The sequence below is a fragment of the Fringilla coelebs genome (assembly GCF_963513975.1).
Source record: "Fringilla coelebs genome assembly, chromosome: 18".
Taxonomy (NCBI): Eukaryota; Metazoa; Chordata; class Aves; order Passeriformes; family Fringillidae; genus Fringilla; species Fringilla coelebs.
The window spans coordinates 8,968,483-8,992,825 of record NC_140044.1 but is presented as its reverse complement, the minus strand read 5'-3'; the positions used below and the strand labels follow the sequence as shown (position 1 = coordinate 8,992,825).

The 24,343-nt window shown below is 43.9% G+C and overlaps 1 protein-coding gene across 1 annotated transcript; it reads right to left on the bottom strand.

Moving 5' to 3' along the window:
• YWHAB (tyrosine 3-monooxygenase/tryptophan 5-monooxygenase activation protein beta) lies at positions 1 to 12,335 on the bottom strand. The gene is made up of 6 exons (XM_084217692.1): positions 12,239 to 12,335; positions 4,523 to 4,823; positions 3,389 to 3,512; positions 2,276 to 2,439; positions 813 to 908; positions 1 to 351 (listed from the first exon to the last, which is right to left on the bottom strand). The coding sequence occupies exons 2-6, from the start codon at positions 4,814 to 4,816 to the stop codon at positions 295 to 297; spliced, it is 735 nt and encodes a 244-aa protein (XP_084073818.1). The 5' UTR covers positions 4,817 to 4,823; positions 12,239 to 12,335; the 3' UTR covers positions 1 to 294.
• Between the last annotated feature and the right edge of the window lie 12,008 nt (positions 12,336 to 24,343).

The window sequence follows — 24,343 nt, the reverse complement described above, 5'->3', positions numbered from 1 at the left end:
TCAATTGCAATCACAAAACCCTTTATTATTATTATCATCACAGTGTTCAGTTAAAAATATAAACACGGTAATCGGAGCTGTAAATGTTCAGAATAGGAAAGTTCGGAATGCCATTGGAATAACCGACCTCCGCTCTAGGTACACAAAACACCAACCAACCGGTTTTACCCCACAGACAGTTTTTGCTACGTTGAGGTTGTGAAAGTCAATGTACTATTCTTTTTGCTTGTCGCACAAAGGGATTATGTGTAGGATACAGGGTGACATTGAACATATAGTGAAGCGTGACAGCCATTAGTTCTCTCCCTCCCCAGCATCCCCTTCATCTCCCTGGTTTTCCGACGTCCATAGCTGTAAGGAAATACAAACACGTGTTTATGCTGGAAGCACGGTTAATTACAATTGTCAGGAAAGGGAAGACAGCGTAATTAGTAGTAGCTGCGCAATTTTCTCAGCTAAGAGCAATGCAGAACTGAACTTAATAGTAAAGCTGAAGAATAATAAACTAGAACATGAATAAAAGATAAGCAAAAAGCTAGCACAAGCCAGAAGTTCCACATAAAACTGTTGAGAACAAACTCCACTCTGTGTTACAAAAGGAATCTGAGTTTGTTACAGCAGTTAACAAGTGATTCGTAGTTTGAACAAGCAAGTCTAACTGGTCTGGTTACAAAAAGCATCGCAGTTAACACATGCAGTTAACGCCTCAGAAAAAGCTTTTAACGGCACAGAACCGCATCAGCTTTCAGATGCTGAGTCCCACTTCAGAGTGCAGCAGCCTAGAGTGCAGTGGTTTGCCCCATGGTACTCACAGTGAGGTTGTCCCTAAGCAGCTGCATGATCAGGGTGCTGTCTTTGTAGGACTCTTCATTCAGCGTGTCCAGCTCTGCTATCGCTTCATCAAATGCCTAAAAACATAAACACAGCCCTTTCACACTCAGCTTTCTGAAGTCACTTCTGCTTATACTTATAGAGCTCAAAATATGCCGCATTACTGTCCCCGTTCTATAAAAACTGGAAATACTGGAAGCTATAAAAAAGCTTCCAGTATTTTTCTTTTCCACCACAAGAAGATGTGTAAAAAAAAAGTGAACACCAGATCCTAGACAGACAGGGGAAAACAGAAGTCTTCAGGGGTGTCCAGATAAAAGCCCAGAAAAACGTTACTAAATGCCAATACCAAATACTGAAGAAGCAAGAGCACTCTATGTGTCATGCTGAAAAATGGTTCGTATAGCTTGAATTCAGGTTTAAGACAACACTTAAAAAACAGAGACTTTCATTAAAAAGGAAGGTCAGCCTGGTCTAAATAGGCAGTGAAAGACAAAGGTACCATTACTTGAATGAGTATATATTGATACATATTGTACATGAGTCAGTAGACAAGAAAATGGAACACAAGATTTTTCGACAGCGGGGAGGAAGGTTTCCAATTTCTTTTCCAAACAGCAGAGGAAATCAGGTATGTTCCACTACAGATTAACAAAGCCATTCTTCCCATCCATCTGTTACACATGAAAATCAATACTGTGAGTCTGAGAGCCGTAACTGCTACTTCTTCATTCAGGTTTCAAACAGATGAAAGCATTTGAACTAAAAAAAGCAAGAACAGCAGCAGCATTTTACAGCACAGCATCACTTCTTGCTACAAAGTCTTATTGAAGTGCATATTAAGAACACACAGATTCACCTAATGCCGTGTTATTCAAGTTACTACCAGACAATTTTCACAGACACAAAAAGCTCCATTTAGAATACTAATCCTATTTTAGGAAGAAGGCTAAGGAAAAAATGACTGGCTATTTGTTTGCCACAACCCATCACAAAAGCTCTTTTTGGTCTCTGGAGAGAGAGGCACACATGCATATGGATAACAAGGACATTTAGGGCTACAAAGACTGGCACACAGACAACACTTCATGTACTGGCTAAGTGCTTCAATTTAAATAAATATTTCACTTTAGAATTGCTAAATTAATTCAAGTGTTTTCCATTTTGACACAAACACATTTTAAGAGAATTAGGTGGACATTAAACAGAGGCAATTTGTCTTCCCTGTCACTGGAACAGCTGCAGTAGCAAATTAGCCTTACCCAAAGCTAAGCTAGTCCAGCAAACCAACTTACCTGAAAATATACTACAATGACAACCATTTTATGACAGCATTTTTAAGGAATTTGATATGAGAAAGCATAATCATCTACAAAGTGCTACTGTAACCTGTAATTACCTCCTCAGCCTCCACAAAAATTGGTGATATGAAGAGTCTGCTTACCGTCTTTGCCAGATTACAGGCTTTTTCAGGAGAATTTAGGATCTCATAGTAGAAGACAGAGAAATTTAGAGCCAAACCAAGTCGAATGGGGTGTGTTGGCTGCATCTCTTTCTTGCTAATTTCAAATGCCTCCTGATAAGCTTGCTGGGAGTTTGCTACCGTTGCTGCAAGAAGCAATGACAACCACATAAATACACAGTACATCTCTCTACTTCATGGGGGAAGCAATTAGATTCTCAGCCTAGACTACCATGCCACCAGAAATTCATACAATTACCTATGCACAGACACTTTTTTCAATGTTTTTACATGCAAAATCCTTCCACTTGCTGAACAATTAATGCTGAAATAGACTTTTTAATAGAAACTTAAAATAAAATTTATTTAACAAATTCCAACCAATCTGAATGGACACAAACTCTATTAAAGTGTTCTGGTTTCAAACATTTCCAGCCCAGCTGAAGAAGTCACAGTTATCAATAATAAATCCAGACAAAACCATAAGGGGAAGAAGAGGTAACAAAACTGCTGCAGTTAGGTCATGAACTTTGTATTTCAGGTTGGGGTTTCAGGGCAAAGCCAACAGTCCCTTCCTGGCTAATGAGTAACAATAAGCTCCATCAAGCTAAGTTTGCAAGACATGGACCACATCAGATACTCATGGGAATTCAGACAGTTCAGCACTGCTTTCCCATTTCAGAATTTATGATTTTAGAATCCAGGAACCCAATATCCCATATTTGTATGGAGAAAGTTTGCAAACAGTGAAGACTTGTGCTGAATTCATAGTTAACACATGAGATCAAACAAACTAAGCATTTTTTATGAGAAAGAAACCTACATTCTCCAGGAAAATGATTTTACACTGCACATATGCTTGAAAACTAGCTACTGCGGTCAGGAGCTGCAAGCAGGGTTTGACTGCATTGATGAACATCTGTTTTAATAATTTCAGTGAAGTCTTTATCCTAAAGTGACTTGCACTGCACCTATCTTCATAACTACAGAGCAGCAGTGAAAAGAAATAAATACATGATGTTGGGGAAAAGAATACAAGTGGGTTTTATACTTGATTCTGCTTGGTCCACAGAGAGAGATTTCATTTCTACTTACTTTGCTTATTGTCCCCAGATGCCACCTCTGAGAGGTATCTGTAGTAGTCACCTTTCATTTTCAAATAGAAGACCTTGCTTTCAGGCTGTGTGGCATTGACAATAAGGTATTTATCCAGGAGTTCCTGAGAAACGTTAAAAAAAAAGTAATGTTTCCTGAGTCATAAAAATAATGTCTGAAACAGAGCCTTTGTTACAATGGTGAGCATGAACTGTTCGAACAGTAACAATGACTTCTGTCATGACTTACGCAGACTGCCGTGTTAATCTCTTTGCCTACTGCTGTCTAAAGTCTGGCAAAAAAAAGATAAACTACTTGTAGCCTAATCTATGGAGAGCTGAAAATGTGCTAAGTTGATCCTACCCATGATTCCCTCCTGCAGGATCTGAAGGCTATCAGGGCTTAAGCCTGCTGATGCAAACCCACATCCATGACCAAACTAATGAACAGCAGCAGCTGGAAATTAGCACATCTGGTCACTTTTGCTGCCACAAATTTGAATTCTATGCAGAGCTGTGAAATCCACAATAAAGTGATTCTGTCTCCTACTTCAGCTGAAAAGTTTGACAGTGGCACAGGCAGCACATGTGCACTCAGAAAGAGATGCAAAGATTGACTGCACTGACAGCATCTGTTCCTGACTGATTTTAAGCGAATCGAACAACAATAAAAGGAATCCCTCTTGTCTGAATGAAAGAAAGAGCAAAATCAGACTGGAAGAAGAACTACACACCTTCTCCATTAAAAAAAAAGGTACTAAACAAGACTCAGGACATCAGCATTCATTAATTAAGGAATTTAAACGGCAGGCCTTTTAGCAGGGCTCATGTCAGCACCTCAGATCTAAATTTGTTTTCATGGTGAAACCCTTCCAGCCACCAGCCAGGGGTCTTCAACATGGCCTTGTTTGCTTTTTGCTGCTAAAAAAAAGATACTCTTTTTTAACAAATTCCCTAAGCAAGCTAAATGACTTAGCTCCATTCTAGGAGCTAGAATTGGACCCAAGTACGTAGCTATGTAAAATTATTCCCCTGCTAAGGTGCTGCAGTGTCTACAGCACTACTAAAATTCCTTAAGCCTCTCTGAAGAATGCTGCAGTACTAACTACTGTTATTTTTGCTGTTGGATTATTACCAGAACATCATTGCAGATATCCTGCAATTCAGCCTCAATTTTCTCACGATATTCTTTTCCCATCTGCTGTTTCTTCTCGTTTCTCTCTGTTTTCTGTTCGATGCTGGAAATCACACGCCAGGACGAGCGACGGGCACCGACCACGTTCTTGTAGGCCACGGAGAGGAGATTCCTTTCTTCATTGGACAGCTCATGTCCCTGCTCAGTGACAGCCTTCATAGCAGCAGCCATGTCATCGTAACGCTCGGCCTGCTCAGCCAGCTTGGCTTTCTGTACCAACTCACTTTTATCCATGGCTGTCCTGCAATGAGCGAGGAATAAAAAGAGAGAAAAACGTCTCGATGGTCTGCTCTGGGAAAGTTCATGCTGAAGCAGATCTTACAGTCAGTAATAAAAGGGAAATCTATCAACTGTATTAAGTAATACAAAAGGTTTCTTTTAAAAAATGTATTTGACCTTTTGCCAAATGTGTATCATTTCCATGTGTAAATGACTAATGACAATCCTGAAGATATGAAAGCATCATTCTTCAAAATGCAGCAAAAGTCATTTTGCCATTAAGCACAGCCCTACCACAGCTCACTCAGCTGGGGAAGATAGTAACCAAGAAACCACCAGGTTGCTGGGGCTTTTTCAGGTTTGTTTGTTGTTGCTGTTGTTGTTTCCCTCCACTGCAGTACAAGAGCAACTAGTTAGGAGCATTGAAGCACTGGACAGCTCCTTCTGACACTGAAGATTTTTGGCAAGTTAGAGGAGATGTTTCTGTGGGTTTACATAAACCATACCCAGGAAAGCTGTAGTGTTGGCAACTATGGAAAGTACATTTATAATGTTCTGTCAGAAAATAACGTGGGTTATTTTACATATGCATCACCATACACACAATGGACAACTCTACACAGCTAGAGTGGCTGCAGTCTCAGGTTTTCAAGACCTTTTAAATAACATTGACATTCATAAAATCTGAATGGAACATGGCCCACACAATGGTCATTGCTACAAAACAAATTGCTTATATGGAATCAGCTTGTTTATCATTTCTGATAATGCAGTTCAGCAACCAAAGCTGTGAAAGCACTTCACATGGCCACAGGGTCACTGAAGAGCTTATGCCAGGGAGAATGAATAAACCACTCAGGACCAGGCTCACAGGACAAAGTAAAGAAGCTTCTTTGCCTTTATCAAAATGGACCTCAATATTTCACAAACTTACAGACAGCCCAAATTAATTCGTAAAATTTCTCCAGGTGAGCAGGTTCACTTTTGGACACATCCAGAACTGTTATTCTCATCAGTACTGAGCATAATTACCCTTTCCCACTCCTAAATCCTAATCAGGGCTCTCACTGTCTCGGTAAGTTGTCAGGCTGAGACTTACAGCCTAAAAACCACTTCTAAAACAAGAATAAAAACCAAACAAGAACAGTAAGTTTACATTTGTATTTCACAGACTTCTGTTCATTACAGAAGCACCTACAGTCCTATTAGAAAGAACCAACATGCTGAAAGAGATTGCTGCAGTCTTTTTCGTGGCTCTCATCTTTGAAGATTCCAGTCTGACAGGCTTCTGATGGAGAACATCTTGCACACACTACTCAGCTTGTATTTTACTCCAAGGATCACCTACCACACTATTATAGAGGAAAACCAGTCCCCTGTACCAAATCCTCAAACAGGACAATGAGACACAGACCCAAATTCCAATAGTGATACATTCCCAAATTCACACACTGCTCACACTGCTGAGGATGAGTCCTAACTACAAAATTATTTTGAGAGGAGCACGTTCTGTACCTCCAGCTGAAGATATTCCACTTCAGCAAAAAAAAAAAAAAAAAAAAAAAAAAAAATCACCCAGGATATCAAGTCAAACATTGTTATTTCACATAAAAGTTCCTGAAGTAAACCCAGCAACCAAATGTATCTGCAAGTCACATTCACTCCTGCTTGTGTTTGATCCTTTGTAGATTCTAATACATCCATCTTCATAAGGCACTCAAAGTAAGGACATGGAACACTACAACCAGCCTCCTGGAAAGGGATCTTTAACTGGTAAATAAAGTTGGGCTCTGGTTCAGCTCCATTTCAAGTGCTGTGTTTAAACCAGTGGATTCTGGGACCTATTGAAAGGTGCCACACACTTTAGATCAAAGCCCTCAAATTTGTTTTCATGACAGGGTGACTGTGGGCAGCAGTGTGACAACTTGTGGCAAGGCATGATTCATTTTGTTCTCTCTTCCCCAGTAAGCTTTTACCCTGGGGATATTACCATTGGTTTCCACAGGCTTATCAAACAGCTAGCTCCTGATGATGGAAAAGGTTAAGTGGGATTTGTGATGTGCTTTGTTTCTTCCTACTTTAAAGGCTATCACAGCACCAATGCAGAACAAGCCCAAGGAAATCATCAGACCATTTCCCCGTGAGACAACCCATTCCGCTTTTCCCTGTTGAGTCTTTCAAACCTTGGAAACCATTCCCTTAACTCAGCACTATTTGCAGACTATGTGCTCAAGGCAGGAAGTAATTTGTGAGTGGTATTTCTCTAGTCACTCACTAAAATCTGAACATGAGCAAAGTACACCTGAAGAATGCTTTTTACCTTACAAGAGCCAACTTTAAACAGGAGATTGAAATTAAACCGTTTCAGAGCACTTTTAGTTCCTTCATTGTCTGCACAGCTTCTAGAAGTATTTCTACTGCAAACATCTTATATTTTCCTCTTCTTCTCTTGGAATGTGATTGTTATGTGGAAGTAGACTGCTTGTTGAAATGCAGAGACAAGTAGCTGCAACTTTATATTTTGCCATTGAAAAGTCAGTTTTATCTTTAATCTGCACTTTGCCAAGAGTGGTCTAATCTGTAGACAAGTTATCTGTGCAGAATGCTGTTTACAAACAATATAGTTTAGTTTTGAAAGGGTGCAGAGTTTGTTTTATCAAGCTCACTGACATATTTATATTTAGATGCAAGACAGTTCACAGGAGTCAATTGGTTCATGTAAGGACACATGACAGAAATCACAAAGGGAACTGCACATGAAGGAAAACACAGGGGCACAAAGACCTAATGGATAAAAGAGATCCAGAAACCAGTTTAACATATCAATTATACAAGTAAAATACCAGCACAAAGATTAGAATGTTGCTTCTCATCAAGCAACTTTCCTCAGCAAAGTAACTAATTTATGCACATGAAAGTCATTTATGCATATATGAAACTCAAACTCGTCACTAAAGATGGAGCTCCTGAGTATTTCACTGGCTTAGTTTTGACACAAGAATTCAGTGTACAGAGGCATGATTTTAGTTAATTGGTGTTAATATCTGTACTGTTAGCAGGCTTGCTATGAAACACAAGTATTATTCAGTAACATGGATTTAAAAGAATTCAAATGCAGGAAGAAAATCATTGCCCACACCAAAATATCTGCCAATGACAGTAAGCCTACCATTATTTCCTTCCCAGGATGCTGCATAAAGGAACACTTAAAATCCTCATTTGATTCTCCATTGCTTACCTTGTTAGAAGCTTGGAGAGAGCTTTGCAGAGCTATGCTGGCTTGAGCTCCAAAAGAGGGAAGTGTTTGCCAGAAGGAAAAAAGATACAAGGAAAGGAGTGATGTTTGAAAAGGCAAAGAAGCAACTATCAGTTATAACTGGTCCCTCCCAGAGAGGAGATGAAAGCCACACTCTAACAATGGACCAGTGTGCCATGGTCTGAAACAAGCAAAGCCTAGAGCTAAAAATACACCTAGGCCACACACAGAAGGCATCTACCAAAGGTTACCTGCAGCTAGGAGCAAAACACACAGAGGTGATGAACAGGAGGCTGACAGGAATGGTCTATTCTAGCACTGATAAAGCCATGCCATGGTGGCAAAGGGAGAAGAGGGAAGATGGAAAAAGGAGCAGAGACGTGCAGATCACAGCCATGGAGGAGTCCTGAAAGTTGCCTGTTCTAAGCAGAAGATTCTGATATTAGATGCATTAACACAGTTCCAATTCTTAAGACACTGTCTTCTTAAGAATCTGCCCAACACAACTTAGCAGTCCTCGAAAAAGAAGCGGCTGGACATTGTTCACAATAAGGAATGCCAACCACTGCCCAGCAGTCACAGCCAATAGCACCAACTGCCAGAAATTTCAATCACCTGAAGTCCCACACTCAAAATGTAATTTTATTACTGTTTTTTACATCTATCTCCCATAGAGCCTAGAGCTCTTTCAATCTCTCTTAAAAATGCAGAAGAGCATGTATGCAGGCACTGTAAGTTAACAGTGCTTACTCACACTCCAGAAAAGCTTTACACATGAGTGGACAAGACTGAAACACATCACAAAGCATCAAAGGGAAAGGACCTGCAAAACTCATTAGTTTGTAGCTGCCTGCATCTTTCAGTGAGTGGAAGATGCAGTGAGAAGGAGATGGTGTGGCCAGCCTGGGAACAACACCTGGAGTCAGTACACCCGTGGATCTTTCAAGAGTGGATGGACACATAGAACTGAAGGTTTACCTCCCATTAACAGCTGAGGGGTAAAACATGCAGCTACTGTTCTTCAGAAGATTGCAGGATTTTGAGAACTACAGCTTACTCCTTAGCACTTATTCCATCTGCTTTATAGCCTTTATTGGTTCCCAATCCTATGGGCTCTTTAGGACAAAGCCAAAACAAATCAGAACTGTGCTTAAAGTCTGTAAAAATCAAATGAAAACTGACACTGAAAATAATCTGGCTTATATAACATATCGAACTGACAGGACAATACTAATAAGCTTACGTTGGTCAGAAGTCTGCTGCTCTTGATGACCTGTTCTTCTGATGCTAATTAAGTCATCGATTTTTCTGTTTTTCTCTCTACAGCAAGCATGAGAATCTATCAGACCAACACTTTCACTTTGCAGAAAAGAACTGGTGAGAAACCAGTGTAGTTATTGGTTTGACATACTGGTCCCTAACAAGTTGAGCAGAGCTGCAGGTTAACAGACCTGCAAATTTCACTGTGAGAAAGGAATACTAAACGAGGTCTGGTGAAATGGGAGGCAATCATACTTCCCAGTCACAAGCTCTGTAAGTCCACTCAAATTCTAACAGAAAAAGCAGCAGACTGGTACAGAATTTGGAGTTCAATATTCCAACAATATGTGAACACACCTTATTAGAGTTCTGGACAGGCAATTCATTCTGAAAAGAAACATTTGCATGAGGTGAGTGGTATCTCAAATTACAGTTCTATACCTACAGAGAGTAAGAGCTCTGGGGACATTATTTCTAAAATAACAGAAAATCATTCTCCACCATTGAGGTACACACATGCTGACACAAGTACCTGCATGATGGAGATGGCATTCCCTGTCAACTGGACAGTGCTTCCAAGGTTTATGTTTTACAGGAAATGGAGTGCAACTCTTTCAGTTGAGCGCAAGGAACCTTCCTTGCTTTCCTGCAGTATTAGGCAATTGATTTTATTAGTTGTGTTTCTCTAGATGGTTCCCTCAAAGGCTACCATGGGTTGGTAAATGACTGATTAGAAAATGAATGGCTCTGGTAAGATCTGAACAGCAAAATCTTCCTGTCAGAAGCCTGGGTATAACAAGTTCAATAAAATATCCTGCAAACATAATGAAGGGAAAAGGAACATGACTTCACAGCTGTGATATTCTTGCTGACCTTGTGCAGCACATAACTTCAACCTCCTCTGCATCTACCCTGGCCTTCGGCTCAAATCTCTATGCAAATGTTGAGATAAAATTAACATTCTATAAAGCCATGCCTCACCCTGCTCTGGCCATCTGCTGCCGTCATTACTTGTTGCTTCGTAAAATTGAATAAAATGACACTCAATGGTTTTCAGTCTCCATAGAGAATTACAAAATGCCTATGACCACTACCAACAGCATGTGGGGACACTGATATTGTATAGACACCTCAAATTTAGTGACAGCAGCCTTGTTCTTCCTAATTCCAGGCTGAAAAGCAGAGCTCTGCTCCTGCCTATGGCCCTTTGCTCAGGACAGCTGCAGGCAGAGACATGCTGGCACTTCTACAGCACAACATCCCCACATGGCAACACCTTTTTGTTCCAACCAGAAGAATTGGTTTTGGCTAGAATCCAGGTGGAAATCGTGAGTAAACCCAAAAAATCTTTCCCCAGGCATAAAGTTCATGCCAAACTAATGTATTCATATCACAGGTAAATCATTTTTGTTAATAATAAACTGACAGTATTTATATTACAGGGTGGGGCAAGAAATGTGGCCATGTAACAGACACACTACTGTAATGCCTGGTATTAGGATACCACACGGATCAGAGCAGGAGCTTTTACCTCATTAACCAAATAATTATTTACTGAGCTCCTCCTCATCCGAGTTTATTCACATGCATCACAAAAAGCTGCATACTGGCACAGGCCTGCTCAGGAAAAAATAAAACGACTCAACATCAAAATAGCAGAGATCAGAACATGCGGTACTGACATAATGAGGTTGAGAAAACTGCACCAGGCCCATCTGTGCAACGAGTCTATCACTTTATTGGTACCGATTTAATAAACAAAATATGATACAGGGAATATTTTTGCAGTCCTTTAATATGAAGGGAGAAAAAGGCACTTGTGTTCTTGTTTTGTTTTCTAGATTATACCTCGTTATTGCTTTTAAATAAAAGTAAGCTCATATTTTTTCATATAAAAGTATTACAATTTCTAAGGTGTCCTGCACTAGTGGACATGTGAAAACACAGATATTCCTACAGCCACTGAAGGTACAAAACATTACAAACATTGCCAAAGTTTCTGATATTTTTCCATGGGAATTTAGTTTTTATGGTGCCGCATGATGTGTTTTTTATTTTAGTATCACTGGAAAATGTATTTTAACTATTAATAAGAAATTTATCTGAAAGCAACCAATTGATATTGTGATCTTTGCGTGAGATGCATTTATGCCAATACAGTGATTGTGTGCCACTGTTATTTCAACATCCCAATTAATACCTGGTTATACATACCTCAAACAAAACCCATAGCCATTAGATCTGGGCTACTGCCCAGCCTTTTTGTAGGCTGGGACTGGCTTCAACCAACCTTCTTTCCTTGAGGAGTCCTCCCTAAACGCATCTCTATTCCCAAATGGACACAAATGATCAAAATCGGAAAATAATAAACGCATTTTGTTCCCTTCTAAAGCGCTCATACACGGCCATGACCACCTACGTGGGCCGGCTCACGGGCACGGCAGCTGCGCTCTCCCGGGCTGGGCACGGAGCTCGCGGCTCCGGGCAGCCCGAGGCCGGCCCAATCGTGCCGCGGTGTGGGCGAGCTCCGGGCAGCGCCGCTCCGGGCCCCGGGCGCGCAGCCCTTGCAGCCGGGCGGGCCCAGGTGAGCGCGGCCGCGCCCCGGGCACCGAGTGACTCACCGGGGCGGGGCAGCGCCGGTCGCTCGGCGAGGGGCGGCGCCGCCCGCCCGGGCCCGCCGGGCGAGGGTCACACCGTTACCCGGGCCGGGGGACGCAGCAGCGGGGAGGCAGAACCGGGGACCCTCCCGCGGGGACCCCCGCACGGCGCGCCCGCCGCGGCCTGCGGCTGCCCGCGCGGGGTGGAGCGGAGCGGAGCGGGCCGGGCGGGCGGGGGCAGGCCGGGGCGGGCCGCCCCGCGGGTCGCGATGCCTATGCCCCGCGATGCCGATGCCCACCGCGATGGCGGCCGCGGGCCCTCACCTGGCGGCGCGCGCGGATCCCACGGGCGGAGGCGACGGCAGCGGCGGCCGCTCGCACGGACACGCGCACACACCCTGCGGCGCTCGGCCCCGCTTCCGCCGCGCGACACGCCCCTTCCGGCGCCAGGGGGCGCCACCGCCCCGCGCGCCGCCCCAGCGGGACGGTCGCCATGGCGACGGGGCTCATCCCGCCCGGCCCGGCCCGGCCCGGCCCGGGGCTCAGCAGGGCCCGCCGGCCGTGTGAGCGCACCCCGAGCGGGGAGAACCCCCGAGACACGGCCCGCGGTGCGCTCACACCTCGGCACCCGCCGCTCTTTGTCTCCGCGGAGCTCCCCGGTGCCGCAGGAAGCACTGGGGTGGTGGGAGTTTGGGGAGGGGGTGCTGCGGCCTGCAAGTGCAGCAGTTTCTCCGGCAACAAAAGAAACAGTCTCTGGTTTTCTTGCCGTTTCGCACTGCTGTTCTTTGGCTGGACCTCACGGTAGTCACAGAATTGGTTAGGTTGGAAACGACCTCTAAAACCATCGGGTGCGACCTATGTCTGAACACCTCCATGCGAGTTAGAGCATGGCACGGAGCGCTGAACCGGTCTGAAACACCACCAGTGACCCTGCCACCTCCCCGGGCACACCATTCCACAGGGACATAAAAGGGACCTATCCTCGGAAAACAGGAGTGCAGTTACTCTGTGCACCCTCAAAATAAAATTTCACAAATGCTTTGCATTACAAAATCACCTTTAAATGCTGTTTTAGTAGCAGCTGTTCCCTTCAACTTCAGTTGCATGTTTTCACTGAAAAATCAAGATCCTTACTGGCTAGATAAGTTTTATGCAACTAATAAACTACATTTTCTGGGGAAATGGCAAAAGAGAGCATTTTTGGGGCATGAGGAGAAGTCTAGCTTGGTCTCCAAAAAGGAATCCAAGTAAAAGAGTTCAGTTTTGTAATCCATGTAATCCTTTTGGATAAGAAGTGACAGGACGCACAACTCAATTGCACTGCACCCAGATCTCAAATTTATGGCAGCAGCACTCGTCAAAGTGTTATTATTTGGGCTCAGTTCAATTACAGCATCCCAGAGTCCAATTTTCTCTTCTACTTTCAGATACAGCCCTGGGCCCATCAAAGTCACTGTCAGATTCCTTTTTGGTGATGGAAGGACTTCATTAATTTCCTGCTTAGTCTCAGTCCAAAGGTTAATTACTTTGGAAAGTCAGAAGGAAAATTACTTGGCACCCACAAGTTATCTTAAGCTGCAAACACTGATTCAGCTCCATTAGTTGCTGTCATCACTCTCTTTTTTCTTTTCTAGGCAAAACTTGTTTTTTCCCCTGATCTTCACCATAGTCCTTATCTTCCCAGTTTCTATTTGGGCCATTCCCAGTGCTCTTGCTGAGGCCTTGGGGGTGCTGATTCACGGCAGAATTACTTGGTTTTGACACTCCTTGCACTCCTTGCCTGCATGTCTGTGCCTCACACTCAGTTTGCAGAGGTGTACTGTCGACACCTGTTCATTTAGACTCCCACTGTGCCTCCCTCACCCTTCTCCCCTTCCTGCCTGCATTGTCACAGCTCATGCCTCTTACTTCCAGTGAGATGCGCGGAGCTCCTTTCATACAGCTCCTCCAATTTGTCCACGCAAAATTCTCGTCATCACCGCTGGGGTGCTCGCAGTCCTTCTCAACTGGTACTTCTGGAACATGCCATCTCCACCACGGTATCCAAGCAGGACAGTTCCACGCTGTGTCGTCACAGAGGTGAAGCATCACCCTCTGCTTTCACACAGCTCCTGCAGCTGGGTCCCTGCTGGGCCAGAGGCCACTGAGACATAATTGTGTTAATGATACAGATCATTCCTCCCTGAGCTCTTCCTGCTCTTCCCAGTCCTGTGCCTGCTCTGGTGCAAGAGATAAGCAGGGCACCCTATTGTAAATATAGGTCTACTAATGAGGGAAGAGAATGATCCATCTGACTCTATGTTCTTAAAAAACTGATTTATTACTTTATTATACTATATTATATTAAAAATACTATAAAAAATACTTACAAAATACTAAAAAAATAATAATGAAAAATCATTACTCTTTTCAGAGTCCCGACACAACCCTAGTTAGCTAATGAGTTAAAACAACTCACACCAAAAACCAGTCAAGCAATCACCTGTAAGTAAACAGTCTCCAAACACATTCTACATAAACACAACACAAGAAAAGCAAATGAAATAAAAATTGTTTTCCTTTTCTCTAAAACCTCTCGCTGCTTTTCAGCTTTCCAGAAAAAAAATCCTAGACAAAAAAATTGTGTTCAAAAAACGTGAATACCACAGCACCCTGCAGTTCCTCCAGGGATGGTGAAGGCTGAAACCAGCACCAAACCTTAACTCTGGGAATGCTTGCACTGGCAGCAAGTGGTTCAATGTGTCACCTTCCAGAGGAGGAAGTGGACATCAGCTCAAAGGATCTGAGACAGGAGGTACCAAACTCTGTGCAAGAACAGCCTTTACCTCAGGGACAGGCTGGATCCATCCAAGCACAGCAGAGAGACCAGCCTGCCTGGCTCTCCAGCAGAAAACATCCTGCTGTGTGTTTTTCCAAAGAGCCCCATTGCAGGTAGATAAGTGTGAGGTATAAATGGAATTTGGCTTTAGCTGCTGGTCGGTGTTAACCCTGTCGCTGCCGTGGGGAGCACAGAGCAGCTGCCCTGAGAGAGTGCTCACCCTGAGCTACAGCCTCAGAGAGGGTAAACCAGAAGGGAGGAAATCACGGGATTTGCTCTGAAAGAGGAGGCAGCTCATGGCCGAGGTGGAGTCCCTTTTCTGGAGGAGTGGTTCTTTACAAGGACTGTGAGACCCGAGCCCTTCCCTGGCTTCACCCCAGGCTTCACCCTTCAAAGGAGGCTCTGCGGGCAGCCAGGGCTGCAGGGACACTTTGTCCCTATCTTTTGCAGCTGATTCACTATAGAAAGAGAATTTCCATCTCCAAACCACTCCTCTTGCACTGAGTTAGTACTTAATATCAAGAGCACGTAGAAGAAGTGGAAAAAGCTCTTTGACAAAGATGTCAGTTGCCAAACAGGGAGGGCTGGCTCCATCCCCGTGCGAGCAGCAATGTCAGAAGAACATTCTGACATCTGTTCCCAGCAGATGGCACAAGAGCTTGAGCTGCTCCAGTCTCTGCCCTCGGCAGCCCGTGCCTCAGGTGTGCGGCTGCTGGTACACGAAAAATGAACCTGAGATTTGTATTAAAATTAGTGCATAAAGCTTTGTTCAGAAATGCCATGCTGACCAGTCGCTCAATTTTTGTGATTTTTTTTATTGGTTTTGGTCATTTGTGCTGAAAGTTGTAGGTCTCAGCTGCTGTGGGTACCAGAAGCAAACAGTTGATGGCACTGCATGATCACTGTCCCTGCAGCTGATCTCTCCCTGCAGCCTGACTGGGTGAAAAACGAGGGTGCTTCACTTCCATGCTGCAGGAAAGACACTCACAAAATGTAATCGCCACCTATTGAGTATATTTTATTTCTTGACTATTCTGGTCCTCATTTTCCCAATCTTCTGCTGTGTGTTTGAGAGTGTAGAGCCAGGATGTTTCAATTGTTCTGAGCTGGATCTCCCAGATCACTAAATAGGGGATTAGGTGATGGATCCCACATGGAACTGGTGTAGTGGTTTATGGCAGCTGGAACAACAGACCTGCTGGGGCTGCTGGAGCTGACAGCTGGGATGCCCATCAGAAGCCTCATCAGAATATTGAGAATTCCATCATTTGCCAACGCTGGTCGTGATGTACTTTGAATTGCACATGATGGCCCTAAGAAAGGAGACTTGTAAGGAAGCAACAAGGAATATGAAAGAGCAAAACAGTATTTTAAAAATTAATATTTCTGCAATAGAAAATTTTAAAAACCTCAAAGGGAAAAACTTCTGCAAAAAGTCTTGTATTTTCTCTGTGCATAAGCTGCTTGTGACATTATAGACAACTGTGATGAAGTTAAAACTAGAATTAGATTAGTTAGAACATAAATTGCAACTAAACTGGGCTCAGGCATAAAAATCTTACATAGGATAGAACTATTAATAAGTTTAATTAAAGCAACATTTAAAGCAAAGAGCAGCAGGTTTTCCTCATGGTCCCTGCCAACTAAATGCTAGACTAAATAATACTTTGTTTGGGCATCTTTCAGTCCTTTCCTCTGTCCAAGGAATGCAGGGGGTTTAGTGCAGCTTCTCTATTAAATGTGATTTGGAAAAAAAGTCAAATGGCAGTTTTAATTTGAAGGTGTTTAAAGGTCTGAAGGTGACTTTAGAGAACTCAGTTAAGAGCATAATTGCAAAGCAACTTACAAGAAGTAACTGTGGGAGCATGAAAATATAAATGACCTAAATAGTATAAAATAGTATGATGGGAAATGTGGTTGGAACAAATGTCTTGGATGGGATAGGAATTCAGCTCCAGGAATGCAATTTTGGCAGTAGTGCCCCAAACAGAGAATGCTATTTCTGGGGAAATGCACTGAACTCTGGGTCATGAATTAAACTCAGGTAATTTATGTTCTGCTCATAAAAAGTGGCAGTGTAAAAAAAACAAGGAGAAATGGAATGGAATATATTGCTGTAAATTTTGTAGCTGCTGGGACCTGGAGAGTCGTCGTGTACTTCTGATGCCAGGTAATGCCTAAGAAAAATTCAAGCCAAGGAACACATAGCAAACCCTTCAAAGCTGCCAACTCAGTGACCCTAAGGAAATCCAGTTTCAAAGCAGCATGTGAAGAGAGGTTTGAAGAGGTGACTTCCCAAACCCTGAACTTTATTTATTAGCTGTTTCTGACAAGCTCTAAAGAAAGGCAAACGTCTTGATATTTTGAAATTGCATGGCATGTGTTCATTTTCATAGGAAACTCTGATCTTTAGGAAATACCAATATTATTCCATTTCCTGATTTCTCATTCTTTTCTCTCTTGGTATTTAATACCAGTCTGGTGTGTAGAACTTCCAAGCCAGTGTCTCTTCCAAGACTTGGCTGCTTGGGTCCCACAGAGCTCCAGCTTCCTCACAACCAGCTATCTTCCAGGTGCCTTTAAGTGGGATTTCTGCTAGAAAAGCAGCTATGGGAGAAATAACCCTCCCTGTGGTAATCACAGGTAGGTCTGCTAAGGTTTTGATGCTTCACTCCTCAGCATGTGCAGGTCAGCTGGAATTCTTTATGGGGACATGCAGCCAGATGAGAAACCTCCACTTGGCAGAGGGATGGGTCCCTTTGGGATTTGGTGAGATCAGCTTGGACAAGTCCAGGCCCCTTATGGAAAACTGGGAGAAAAATCTCCTTAATACACAGAGTGGTGGAGCTCCTTCTTTGGTATAATGCATAGGGGAGCCTGGCATGACGTTTTCTTTGGATGTCTCCGGGGAAAGGCAGCTTCTCTCCCAGCAATATGTATCTGTTTCAGGCCATACTTCAAAGTCCAGCCTGGGTTTTTGCTGTTTGCTTTTCTCCTTTTAAACAGGAACTATCCAAAGGGCTAAAAATCTGAAGTTTAAAGAACTATACAAGCTGCCTGGAGCTCCAAAGTGTTTCTTTATAATTAGTATAAATGCATTAAATATTTAACCTTCATCCTGTGAAAACCCTGACTTTTAAAAAAGAATTTACAGCACAGGGTGGAGTTTTATCTGCTCCTAAATAGGACAGCAATTTCCTTCTTTCCATTTCTGCCCCAAATCTCAAATTCCAGAGTGCAATGAATCAATTGCAGAGGAGGAGATGACTGTTCATCCACCTCCCCATGCAATTGACTCTCAAAAACTTGCTTTTTCTCAGACGAGTCAGGGTGAGAGTTCTGAAGTAGCACAACTCCAGCTGGATATCTGTTCTTTATTCTGGCTTGTGGTTCAAGGTGTCTTTTTCTTAATAAGCGCCTACCACTAGACCGTTAATAGTTTAACAGTCCACAGCTTCCAAGGAAATGCTTGCCAGCAGTCAGAGCTGGAAAATAACTCAGAGAATGGCATAGGCCTGATAAAAGGATTAATAAATCATAGCCCTGAGAGCTGTGAGTTCAGTTTTGTCTGACGCTGGCTCCACGGATTATTTTGTGCATTCAGTGCTCTTAATTGCTTTTTCTCCCCGGAAGTTTGTGTGCAGCTCTGGGATAGATTTGGAGAGTTTTCCCAAACAAACTGAACTAGATTTCTTCCTAAATTATATTTAAACTCTGGTCCTTACAGTAGACACTTGTATTTGAGCTGTACTGAGGGGGCTGAAAAACAGAGAGGGGAAGGAGTGACACGTCTTCTCGTGGCAAAAGTAGAATATTTTTGCAGAATAAAACTGCCAACCATTTCAACCTAGCTCTGCTATTCCACTTTTACTGGAATTGTTCCGTCTGTTTCTCTGAAAATGAAAGTCTGTTTCTACTCCTGCCACCTGCTATTTCCATATGAAAAAGCTGTTTGGTTATAATGAAGGTACCATTTCTCCCAAGGGCGAAGTAAGGACATTTCATCACACTGCTCTTCCTGAAATTTCACTAACCAGATTCAATATGTTACTAGATTTGATCTACTTTTCCACAAAGCTTAAAGCCTTTAAGGGAAACCTTAAGTTCTGTGTGAGTATTTACAAAACAAAATGTCGTTTCCCCACTGAACTGTAAGACAGTCTGATCTGGCAAAACAAAAAAGAGAATCCAAAACCAAGATTCACTTCTTTAGCTTTGAGACTTACACAGTGACAAGCTTTTGGAAATCACAGTGCTTTCCAAGCACAGAGCATATTTTTATCACAGGCAGAAGTCAACAATAGTGTAAACAAAAAGTTCCTTCATGCTGACCTCGATGTGAGCAGTGGGGGGCAGTTGAGATGGCCAGAATTTGGGTTCCTGAGCAAGTCAGCATTTTGCAGATTCATTTGTGTTTTTAAGAAAATGTTTAAACTGTCCCTCGACTCCTGGAGAAACTCTCCAAATGAGTCACTTTTGACATCCACCCTTTAATGAACCGTTTGACATCATGAGCATTGTTCTCCTGCTTTCCAGGAACAGAGCAAGAAAACAGTCTGAAGGCTGATACTGGGCCACCTGAGTTTCCTCAGCAGGATTCCTGGAAAAGAATCATGGAAAATTGATCCTGCTCTTAACATTTGTACAGCTGACTCAGTGTCTAACCCATGACAGAGTGTACTCTGGAGTACATGACACCCAGGAGTTTATAACAAAATTAGTTTGATCTTGCAGGCCTGGATTCGCTGCGGAGATTCCCAAATGGCTGATAAAGGCTGTGGCAAGGGAAAGAGCAGGGGGTCTGCCCTGGGCCATTTGCTGCACTTCAGCTGTGCCTCAAGTCACCTTTTCAGAGCAGTGCAGACACAAGCATGAATCAGAAAAGATTGCACCATTACAAAGCTCTTTTCAGCACTGTATCCTTTTTCCTGGTAGCCTGGCAATCCCCTGGGCTGAGATGCACTCTCTGCTTTGTCCAGGGCTAATAGGAATCATCAGGGGTGGAAAGGTACAGGCTGCACTGAAGACTGAAGAGAAGACATAGCTGAATTTTTTCTCAAATCCCCAGAAAGCCATCAACTGTGACTAGAGCTCTGGTCAGGATACTACAGCTCCTTGGAGACTCTCCAGGCTCATAAAAACACACTAGGCTCTTGCTGCTTCTTAGACTCCTTTAGGTTCCAGCCTAAGTTGAATCCTGAAGGAATAGGGATTGGGGCCTATAGCAGACTGAGGCTTTCTTGAAAATCCCAATTGACACTTCCCTATTAATATTAAAGATCTGTCTGCTTTTTTTCAAGTCATCTTTATTTCAGGCCTGATTCAGTTGTCAAATACTCACAGATCAGCCAAAGGCCAGGGCAGTACATGGGAATGTGTTAACACGTTCACTCTTGGATTGCCAAAACATTATCCAATTATCTATGCTAATGCCAGCTGCTTGGAACATGGAAAGCTGTTAATACAGAAAAAATTGTGGTAAAGAAACAATGAAATCAGAATAGCTGAAGCTGGATGAGACAGAGATGCAAAGGAGTCATCACAAATGCACAGCTAAACATTTTGCAAACATGAATATATCAAGGGATGAAGTCTTTGTAGCCCCAGAAATAGAGGCAGAGAGTGTCTTTTTAGGTTAAATCGGTTTTCTGACAGATTTCTTGGAGGAAGCACCACTAAACGGCTGTAAGCCCTTAACTACAAGTGCTACCAGCCACTAGATGTCCCAGAGCTGCACTCAAACTGCACCCATCAGCTGCAGACAGAGGAAGGGCAAACTTGGCAGTGCAGGAGACAAGGTATAATTTAACAGAGTCACTGATTTGTCTGGAATCAGCACATATATGTCCTTCTTTAGGGCTTGTATTGTACCTCTGATGGTGCAAAGAAATAAGGAATCTGAATGCATGGATCTGAGGAAGAGTTTCCACATCCCAAAGATGGTCTTGTTTCATTTATTGTTGCCTTAAACAAGGGTACAGCAACGCTGCTGCCACAACAGGAAAGCAAAGAGGGGTGGGAAAGCTGACACTTCAGTGTTAATAAGCTCCTCAGAGCAGCAATATGGAAGAGCAGAAGGCAAATATTTCTGGTCTTGTCAAGCTGGTGTAACTGTGGATCTGCACGTGCACTTGAAGGTGCAATGTCAAGTTGCTTTTCTTTTCCTGTTCCTCATTTGTGGTTTAGCATCTTTGCTCAGCAAGCTGCAATGATGCAAGTTTCTATACACAAATGCACTGTTCTGTGCCCACTGTTTCTCCCTTCATTTAATTGCTTTGCTATAATATTCAGAGGTGTTGTGATTCTGCGTTTGACCCAGGAGAAAGTTGTGAACAGCTCACTCAGAGGAAAAATCCAGAAAATGGCTCAAGCATGGCTTGTGCTCCTTCCACACAGAAGTGGTTTAGAAACATTCATTTTTCTGACACCTGATACCCATAGGGCCTCCTTCAGTCTATGTTTAACCTCCCTTCACCTCCAGTTCTTGGCTAATTCTTCTCTCTGAACAATCTTTATGATGATCAGCCATATCTCTGCTTGTATAAAGCCTTGTGCAGCACTGCAGTGTTGTCTTAGGGCTCCCCTGTTTCTCTTCTCTGTGTTGCTCTGGTGCTTTATCCATCTGATACAGCCCAAGCAGAGTAGCTTTACCTGACATGCACAGCATACCCTGGCACTGCTCTGAACACACCCCTCACACATAGTTGGGATTTTGGGGTGCTCAGAAAGCCTGGGGAAAGATCCTCAAAGCCCTCTGCTCTGCTTCCTGCTTGAAGTTATCTCCTACACATGATTTTTTCCTGTTTATCAGGGAAAACAGAGACTGTGGTCCTGCAACGCTCCCAAATCTGCCTCTTTCCTATGGCACTCACTTGCCACACAATTGCTATTTCTTCTCTGTCAGAGCAGTAATTTAATCACACATACCAGGATCCAGCCAGCATGTCCAATAAAGGAACAGAAGCAATTAATGTGATTCATGATCAGGACTAATCATGACAGGACTAATTCTTTGGCATTCATTCCTCGGAGTAAAGAGTCAAGGAAAAAAAGATATTCTTGATTAGATTCTAAGAAAGTAGAGGAGTCTGCAACCTCTTCACAGGCAGAAAGGAAGGGAAATGAATCCAGGACATAATTTTTTTTGGTAAGTGACCCCCTGCACTGCTGGATGAGGAAGGAGAAAGGATTGTGTCAGAGAACTGTGGTACTGCCACTTGCCTCCTCTAAACCACTCCTTCCAGAATTTCAGGAGGCAAGGCTGGATGTGACAGTAAAAGGTTCTTGAGGTACTGTGGTGTCTTGCTTGCTTCCCCTTGATGTATCAACTACTAAGCAGGGTGAGATAGAAATGGGGTATTGGATGCAGAAAGGTTGCGTGGGGGCATCTGCTCTCCATTCTGGTGCAGAATGGTGGTGTCATTTGTTCTTGGCAGGTCCTGAGGATGAATGAGAGAGAACTAATGAGAACATCAGAAAGAAACCATTTATTAATGCTTCCCTTGCTAGGAAAATCCATCGTGTCAGTCTCCTGTTCCTTCTACCTTACCTACAACTCTGTGACACTGGGTGACATTTTTAGCTTAGTCATTTTATCAAGGCTGTGAGATAAATCACTGCCCAGTGAAGGAAATGAGCTCAGCAACATTTATAGCAGTATGGGGTCTCATGAAATCTTAATTTAATGACCTTTGAGTAAGAATAGAGGCAAATATACGCCCCTGTCAGGCAACCACATCCTGGACTCAATCAAATCCTGCCATCTACGTCTCTGGTTGTTCTGATCCTGTGCTGCAACCCAGCCCAGGTCTCAGGTGATTGTCTCCTTCAGTCTAATGGGAGTGCTCAGAGAGTTCATTTCTGCAGCCAAACCCTTTCCCAGGATGCAGCAGTGCTGATGAAAGAGCTGTCAGTCAGCAGGACTGCCAGGCAGCTGATGGTTAATGCCATCTAAAGGCAGGAGAGGCTGCAGCCTTGCTCTTCTGGGGCCTGTCAGTGACCATAGGAGCCACAATCAAGACCTCTTGCAGAATTATCACATCACAGTTATGTGACAAAGCTGTCATTTTTCACTTTGGGCCTGGGGAAGCCCCATGATGGGCAGGATGGCAGACAAGCCTCGATCTATGCATGATGTGACAACCCTGTCACAGTGCCTAGGGACCTCCTGTGGCATGTATGGCCCTGTGGTTAATGGCACTAACCCAGGCAATAACTGCAAGAGATCAGCACAAAGTCCTGGGAACTGCACCCCAAATGTTTAGTGGTGACACGTCCACAGTGCAGCTCGCAGAGCTTGTGACCAGCAGGCAGCAAGAGAAAGCACAGAGTGGGCTCCTGAGCAGCTGAGTTCAGACTGCCCAGGATGTTACACTCCTCTAGTCGTCAGAGGACTGGTGTTATGATCTTCATAACACATCCCTTCAGTGCCTCTTTATCTGCCCACTTCTCTTTCTATGGCCAAGCCTCTGTGCTCTTCTCTTCACATTTATCTAAATAAAGGAAGAAATCAGAAGAAACAGTGGAGCAGCAGTGATGCTACTATTCCCATGATCATCATTATTTGTCATATCTACCATCAGTTATGGTTTGTTTGTGCTGGGTTTTATCCAAAAGCATGGGAATAAGATATTCCTCACCAGAGGGAACACAGAGTGCAGTTTAGGATGTGATGCAACAGGTGGGGGTGTTTCAGGCTGGCAGGGACCATCGCTCCCTGTTTGGCTGCGTGGCAAATCTCTCTGGCCCTGGGCAGGAGGCAACCAGGGAGCCTCTCACCTGCAAGGAGGCAAAGAGAAAGCATTTGGTGTCAGCTCAGCCTGGTGACAAGGACAGGAGCGCTCCTCAGAAGTGCAGGAGTGGCTTTGCCAGGAAGCTGAACTCCTGGGTGGTGGGACGCGGCTGTCAGGAAGCCCGGCCAAATGTCTCAGAGAGCTCGTGACGTGGCACTGCCTCGCCACCACACACACACCATCTGCCACCAGCCGTCCCCAAGCACAGCCTCAACGTGTGCCTGCTCTGCAAAGCAAGGCTGCAAATTAGCTCTGGGAGAAGGAGGCTGGTAGCAAATGCCACCCCATGCGGGCTCTGAAGTGAGGTGGGGGCACTGCACGGTGTCCTGGCCACCAGTTTCTCCCATGGCTGAAGCCAAGGGCTGCTCAATCTGCCCAGTTCACACAACCACCATGTCCACAGGGCAAAATTTCTTCCTCATCAGTGACTTCCTCACAAAAGTCTGAAGAAACGTCCCTAAAGAGAGAGAGGAGACAGCTCACAGTGACAGGTTGACTCTGGGCTGTGTTGGGGTGGTGGAACACGTGCATGTGCAGCCCCTTGCATCTTGGTTTGTTTGAGTAGATTTGGAGCCCAACTCCCCAGCCAGCACAGGGTCCATCAAACTGCTGATCCCTCTGCCAGCCTCATTCCTCTTTTGCAGCTCAGACACCCCTGGTTTCCCCATGAGATGCTGCAGGGCTGGGTCTGCCTTCCATCCACAGCATGGCCATGGAATGCCCACCGGTCCCTGCCATGGGTGCACAAAGTAGGCTGGAGCTTGTGTTGGCTTTCTATAGGGCCTGTCTCCCACATGTGGTCCTTTGCTTTATTACTGG